The 7,329-nt window shown below is 51.6% G+C and overlaps 3 protein-coding genes across 3 annotated transcripts; 1 reads left to right on the top strand and 2 right to left on the bottom strand.

Annotated features, from left to right (window-relative positions):
• Nucleotides 1-252: 252 nt before the first annotated feature.
• J4E78_007141 (uncharacterized protein) lies at nt 253-1,331 on the bottom strand (the record flags this gene model as incomplete). Its single annotated transcript, XM_049367749.1, has 2 exons — nt 253-1,159; nt 1,327-1,331. The coding sequence occupies 2 exons, from the start codon at nt 1,329-1,331 to the stop codon at nt 253-255; spliced, it is 912 nt and encodes a 303-aa protein (XP_049220719.1).
• Nucleotides 1,332-1,644: 313 nt separating this feature from the next.
• J4E78_007140 (uncharacterized protein) lies at nt 1,645-3,498 on the bottom strand (the record flags this gene model as incomplete). The annotated part of the gene is made up of 3 exons (XM_049367748.1): nt 1,645-2,443; nt 2,495-3,021; nt 3,070-3,498. 3 exons carry the CDS (start codon nt 3,496-3,498, stop codon nt 1,645-1,647), a joined length of 1,755 nt encoding a protein of 584 aa, XP_049220718.1.
• A 905-nt stretch (nt 3,499-4,403) lies between these two features.
• Nucleotides 4,404-5,918, top strand: J4E78_007139 (uncharacterized protein; the record flags this gene model as incomplete). The annotated part of the gene is made up of 1 exon (XM_049367747.1): nt 4,404-5,918. The coding sequence occupies one exon, from the start codon at nt 4,404-4,406 to the stop codon at nt 5,916-5,918; it is 1,515 nt and encodes a 504-aa protein (XP_049220717.1).
• Between the last annotated feature and the right edge of the window lie 1,411 nt (nt 5,919-7,329).

The raw sequence follows: 7,329 nt of genomic DNA, 5'->3' as shown, positions 1-7,329 counted from the left end.
TAATACTAAAGTAGTTACTTTATATACTCTACTTTTAACTTATATAGTTACTATATATATAAAGTTATACTCTAGAACTATTACTTTTATCTTATAGTATACTTAATAACTTATTATAATAAGTAACTTATAACTTTTAAAATTTATATATATCTATATAATTAGGTTCTCTTAAAAAGAGAAGTATTGTTAACATAAGAGCTTGCGGCGTTGGCCTGCTATGAACTCTGAGCTATCCGGGACTGTAGGGTCCTACATGACTCCAAGCACGTCCGTATATACCTTAAGCACACTCTTTTGATAGTCCACTGCGAGCCTGTTTTGTTCCCTCACAACGCCTATCATACCATACACCTTGTCTCGAAGGTCCTCACAAGCGTTTGCGGAGAAGCCATCAATGCATTGCGTCCACGTCAGTGTTATTCTTTCCTTCTGGGCATACATTGTGCTATTGAGGAGATACGTGGATGCGGTAGGGATTTCCAAACTTGGGTATGCGGTTATGTATGGATGGTACATGCTGCTCCATTCAATGCAGCGATTCCCGTTGAGATGAATGTTGACAGTCTTCGCAAGCAGTATCTCTTGTACTATCCACAGTCTTGTGAAGTAAATGTTATTCAATAACACTGTGATCGACGTAGCATCGAGATCCTGGTCGTTGAAGCGATCAACTTCCCCAGGCGGCGTTAAGGGCACGTCACCTAGCCAGATCATGACAGAGGCACCGGTGCTGTAGATACGCGACATCATTCCGACCTGGTGGTTTCGCTCCGTTGTATCCGCCTGCGCAATGCAGATTTGATCGATCCATAGCCATGTGTCCACGTCTTCTCGCAGCTCCAGTAAACACGAATTGAGGATGTCTCGGATCTTGAGCGTTTGTTCACCGATGAAGATATCGTGAAGAGGTGACGGTGGGCCCCATCGGTAGGATAGTGCGATGTATTCCGGGGCCTGCTCGAGCGGAAATACTTCGACGTCGCAGTGTACGGGGCCGTGTTCCTCTTTGCGAAGCTTGAGCAGGCGTATCTCGTCTAAGGAACGACTAAGTGGCTGGTGCTTGTATGTTGCGGACTCCGTTGGCGGCTCAAGGCATGCCTCGTGAGGCTCTCCGATGATTGTCGCATCCCGTTCGCACATCGCGCATTGTCTTTGGCTGTTGAAGTTTCGAGTGCGTCGTTATCGAGATGAGTTCCGTGTTGAAGCAAGGATGCATTCTAGGCAGACGAGATCTTGTTATGGTCTATGGCAGCTGAGGCAATGCGGGGCTGTGCAGCAATCGCGCGTGGTGGCGTTTTCAGCCTTCCAAGATTGGAAGCTCACTGCATGGTCATGTAGAAAGCGCATGAACGCAAGAACGGGGAAAGAGGATGCAGTAAGGAAAAGCTTTGTTCTACATAATTCTACAAGATAGGTGAGGTGGTGCCGACATGATGGTGTTGAGATCCATCTTCTGCCGCCGGAATCTAGCGTCGAGCACAAACCCCGATCTCGCACGACCTGAGCCACCGAAACACTAACACCAACACACAAACACAAAGTGAGCGACAGAACTACCATACAAAAGACCCAAGAACGCCTCCCAATATCGCGTGTGCGGAACATTCTAGAGATGCGGAACCAAAGTCATGTACTGCGCAACTACCAAGGGCAGACAAACACAGGCTGTCGCGTGTAATCGCCACACTGGTACTCGCCCTTCTCCGCATTCACATCGTTGGGATCCTTGTCGGCCGGATCGTTCACGCAGCCAATGACCCTCTCGCCACACCAGAGCGCTCCCGGGTCGTCGCCGTCGTTGCGGTACTCGCACACCTCTCCGTCAATCTCGAGATCGAGCTCTTTGGTGCCGCCAGGGTACGTTGTGCCAGACTCATCCCACGGTACAGTCTCAAAGGGCCGGAGGAAGTCTTCGCGGCACTCGACACCCTGCTCATAGTCGGCTTCGAGGAAGAGCCAGTCCATCGTGGGGGCGCCTGGAACATAGGCACCGAGCACTGCGAGCTGCTTGGTTGGGCCAGTCGGCTCTGGCTCTTGTTCCGGCTCTGGCTCGAAATCATCGCAGACGCCACGCCTGGCCTTCTTTGTAGGTGATTCTCGAAACTTATTGTGGAGGTCTTGGATGGCTTGGTCTACATCGCCCATGAATTTCTCCATTCCTTCAGTCTGGAGGGTATTGAGATCGCGGAATTCGAAGAGAGGCACAGAGCGCTCAGAATTGAACATCTTTTCTTGAGTTTTGCCTAGTCTTCCAATAGACCCGTCGATTTCCTTGTCGAACTCGGTGAGCTTGTCGTTTTCATCCGATTCTGGGTCTAGACCATGGATCCAGTCACGGATGTTGCATTTGGTATCGCCTTGAGCGAAAGTGTAGTCGCCAAATTTGTTGTCGGTAGGCTCGGGACTTTCGGGGGTACCTCCACATACGTCTGTATCAATTCTACGTTTGGTTAGACTGGTCAAACCATCTATAGGTCAAGCCATAACTTACTCGGTTCCGCCACTCTGGTAGCACGCAAGGATGTTGAACAAATCCCAAAGTTTGTCCCCCTTTGATGCCAACTTGGAGCTGACATGCGACAGCATCACGTTAAAATTCGTTCGAGGCGTGAACGATGTGAAGATCTTGGGACTTGAACCCGGTTGGAGAGGATCCTTTGCGTTTTTGGCGTACGATAAGACCAGGGTGCAAAAGGCCAGCACGTCATCCGTGGCCGCTTCCGGACCGATGCCGCCTGGGCTGGACTGGAAGTGATTCTTCGTTACGAAATCAAGCTTCTTGTTTTGAAAACGATCGAGCCCATTGAGGATATTTGGATCGCTCTCATCGAATTGTTCCTTCATCAGGCTGTACAGTGCCTCTAATGGCATCGGCGTGGTGATTTGGGGCTGGTAAGATATCTTCTCTGGTTTCCTATCTTGGCGGGTGATGATCGTCCACTTATTGCATTTGTTTTCGGCTACGTTGACCTTTCGTGAATCTGCGTCCAGTTTTCCGTTCCATGGGTACCAGTCAATCTGAAGGGGTCAGCAAGATTCATCACGGGTCTGCTGGGTGGCACCTACGAGATCCTGGGCCATAGCTGCCGCGACCTTCGCGCCGTTGGTCGCATCATCTGTGCTGCCTACTTTGACCTTGACACCATCAATGATGTACTCAGCCTGGAGTGCTCCAGGTTCGTTGACAGAGTCTGCAGTGAGCTCCCAGTTCGTGCCTGTTCGTTCGGCAATGACCTTTCTCTTTGCGGCGTTTGTATCGTCTGCGCTACATCCCGACTTTGTAAGGCGGAAGTCCGGACTCTCAAACTCGGCACCAATCCCGGCCGTCCCGTCCGTATTGACTCTGTCGGGATCGTCGGCCATTCCATCTTGGATGTCTAGCTGGCATTCCTCTAGGCGCCGTTGCAGAGGCGTACGGATCACAGCTGCAGACGCTGTAAGGACAACTGAGGAACATAGTAGGAACCGCATCGCAGAGGCTCGCTTGGCGCGCATGGCGAAGAGTAGGGAAATTGATAACGGATAAAGGAAGTAGGAGTTAACGATAATAGAGGTGATGATGAAGCAGTGAGAAACTGGCTGTGATGACTTGTGTTGAAAAGAGAGCCAAAACATGTCCTCTTTATAGCCCTGAAATGGAGATAAGTACCAATTCTGACGATCGCATTGAGCCCCCTCATGCTGAGATTGAATGCTGGAAATAGCATCTCCGAGAATGACTTCCTCATGGCTCGCATGGTGCGGGCAGACGGCCGCCCCATCTTGTTGCAATGGAGGCTTTTGCTTAGAAGAAGCTGATGATCAAAATACGAATACGAAGGAGACATGACGAAGACAGTGGAAAGCTGTGTATTTCGGGGGCGAAGATGAAGCGATGGTGGAGAAGAGGAATCGGTTGAGGGAGAGACAAGGCCCCAATCTGAATCACTGTAAGTCGCAAAGCAGGATTGTGAACGCCCCGTCTGAGTCAAAGGCGCTTTTTCTTGTCTGTTGAGTTGGTTTGGGGAGGAGTAGGAGTCGGTTCAGAATAAACCTGAAGCATAGGGCGAGGCCGGCTTGGCGAGGTAGTAAGCCTGGGCAGGGCCGTCCAATGGCCTCCCTTCCTTGGTCGCTAAAGGCTTCAGCAGGGTCTGTCCCAGGGGCATGACGTCAGCCCGAGACAACGTCTGCTATACATATCGCGGACCCCAAATCTCTCGCTTGATACTGTGCGCCTAACTAGACTTACCCCAAGGCTATTGTAATCATACCGCGTCCCTCAAGAGTACACCTTCAATGGCCAGCCCGGACCAAATTCAGACCCCAAGCTGAGTCAAAATCGCATTCTCCTCGTAACTAGACGTTGCATGTACCATTGTTTTCAGGATTCTTGCTCTCACGAAGTCGTCTACAACGTCGCTATGGCTTTACTGGAGTTAGCCGACGAACTCCTCGCGCTCATCGTCGACCATACGATTCCAGAGGGTTTCGAGAGCCTATGTCTGTCCTGCCGCAAGTTCCACACGCTTTGCAAGCCCTTGCTCAAGCACCACAACGAACTCCGCTCGCACTTTCGCAACTTCGATTATCTTCTCAAGGACAAATACCCTTCCCTCACCATCAGGACGCCGTTCGAACTCATAGCCCGAATCGCTGAAGAGCCAGTTGTTGCGCGCTACATCGAGCATGCAGATTTCAAGGCGGACCTTCGGCTACCTGTTGGCGGACGCCTCTGGATCATGGAAAGGGATGGCTATCGTCCTGAGACCGTTCGCGACTTATTTGCCAGTTCCAAGTACTTGTCAGGCAACGAGTGGCAGGACTACTTCGAAAAGTATGAACGAGGTCTGGAAGACAACCAATATACTCAGGCTGCCTCGTCGTTTCTTCTAACACTGCTGCCCAACGTCAAGACCGTGATTCTTCCATTTCGCTGGACTCCCGACAAGGAAACCGATAAGCTTTTTGAGGCCATCGTCCACCACGCGCGTCAACCCAACGCCACTTCGACCAATGCCAGTCTCGCTCTAGTCACCACCCTGAAGACTGGGTTCTCGTATGCAATGCGGCAAGGTCTTGTCCTGAACAAGATCACTCCGCTCCTGGCCCTCCCACGCATCCACACGTTCCACGGTCCCACCTCCATATCTGACATTGAAGCTCGCGAGCCCTCTTCTCCACGTCAACCAGTCCCGCCCCCTGTGGGCGGGACACTGGAAATAGCCTATCTGCGCGGCTGCAACCTCGATGGCCCCACTATGCAACACTTCCTGCGCTACACGCCGCGCCTGAAAACGCTCGTTTACTCTCACTCTGACAAGCAACTCAGTCGAGTTTGGGATATTTGCGACCTCGTTACGACTATCGGCAAGGAGGCTGGCAGCCATCTCGAAGAGCTGTCCATCACAAAGCGCGAATTCAGCGGCAAGATCGCGCTTGGAACAGCGACGATGCGCGACTTCCCGCGTCTGCACAAGCTAGAGATCCCTCTTGACCTTGCGACATGCGTCATTAGATCCGCCGCCCACCTCGGAACGGATCCTGCAGATCAGTCCCATGTCAATCTTCTGATGTGTGGCCTAGTCCCCGCTTCGGTCACTCGGCTGTTCCTAACATCAGAAGAGTGGAAAAGCCGTGACGATGACACCAACTCCACGGCCTTGTCAGAGACAATCGACGGGGTTCAAGTATTTGAGGGGAGACCGCAACAGCACAAGCAAACCCTGGAAACCATGTTTCACGGCTTTGCTGAGAAAAAGGACGAGCAGTTACCTTGCCTCAAAGAGATACGTATGTCTTGCCATTGGTCTGCCGACGAAGCTTTGAAAGCCCGATGCGAGAGCTTGCGCGCCGAGCTGGAACGTGTGGGCGTGGAAGCTCACATTCATGCTAATCGGTGGACGCAAGCGATGGATTATGCGGGGAGATCGCCGTAGATATCGTAATGCAAGTTTCTTCATCCATAGCTCTCCATGACTTTCGGTGCCTTGCTTGTATCCCTTTGTTGATTGCCCTGCGTTCCTGTCAGCGATTACGTCCTGCAGCTATGGAACGCCCCGCCGAAGTGGCAATGAGTTCAGCAACGCTCTAAACTGAAACGAAAGTATATGAAAGATGTGAGATCAGGCAGAGAGTCAGGGGCCAAGGCATGTAAATCAGCCATCCTTCGTAATAGCTGTTTCAAAGTGAATCGCGCGGGGGAAGAATAGTAAGACGGCGAGGCATCCATTTTCGGACACCAGCCGCGAAACGTCGTTTCTTGCGAATGGCCCAACAGGCCTATTCCATGTCTCGATAGCCAAGATGTAAGATGGTGGCACGAAAATACAATTTTCTCGAAGAGGAAAGAAATGTGTAATGCTGTGCCTCCCAGCTGACGTAGGTCTTGTAGCGAAGGATTACGGCGCTTACATCTAGGTCTACGCGCGTACCTACAGGCCGTGATCTTCGCCCCGTCACGTCATGCCCAGATGGTCAGGGATGAAGAGACATTCAGTTTCAGCATCAGCATATACGAATATACCCGCCAGCGGGCGGCCTCTTCGCTCAGCCTTATCCGCCTCACTACCTAGATTAGGTTGTTTTCGGAAATGCTCGCCAACGCCTGACGCAATTAGGGTCCAAGCAGATCTCATCTACTTCAGCGGTACCTAGCCGCCGACTCAAAAGCACGATCTGGGTAGCTTCGATTTTGAGTCCACATGTAAAGAAGCCCATAGTCTGTAGGTACGTCATGCCAGAGCCTGCTACCACGTCCTGGAATGTGAATATCAGCGAGGCTGACTTTGTGAAGCCCAAAGGCGGTTTCGAGCGTGAAGACCACCTGGGCAGGACCATGAGTGGCGCATGCGGAATGCGGAGGAGAGCGGTAACGACTTTCTGTTCCAATATGGGCAGGCCGAAACGAGAAGTGAGTTGTATATTGTTCATGTGAAGTCAAAGAACGGTGACTGCAACACCGGAGCGCTTCCGGAATATGACTTGAACGATATCTGGGATCATGGCGCAGCCGCACTTCCTGTGGATGAGCAAGGATAGCGAGACTCGGACGCGTACCTTGACAGATTGAGGAGGTAGCATGAGCTTTTCACCGCATTACCGGTCGTACGAGAGACGCCCTCCAATGTTGCTGAACTTGGATGCACCTGGCGTGCACGGCGTCTGCAGCGTGTAGCGGATCACATTGCCAGATTGGAGTTGGTTTAGACAAGCTCGAAAGTGGGTCAAGCTTTGGAGGGGCTCGCTTGGACGAGCTTTTGCGGGGATAGCAACGGGTTAGGGCCGGTTGACCATGGAGCTCTATCAGCGATATCACGGCATAGATAAACAATTCCGGCTTCTATAAGA

This window comes from Alternaria triticimaculans (assembly GCF_023758025.1).
Source record: "Alternaria triticimaculans strain BMP 0046 chromosome Unknown scaffold_10, whole genome shotgun sequence".
Lineage (NCBI taxonomy): Eukaryota > Fungi > Ascomycota > Dothideomycetes > Pleosporales > Pleosporaceae > Alternaria > Alternaria triticimaculans.
The sequence above is the reverse complement of the archived record's forward strand: the minus strand, read 5'-3'. Positions and strand labels throughout refer to the sequence as shown.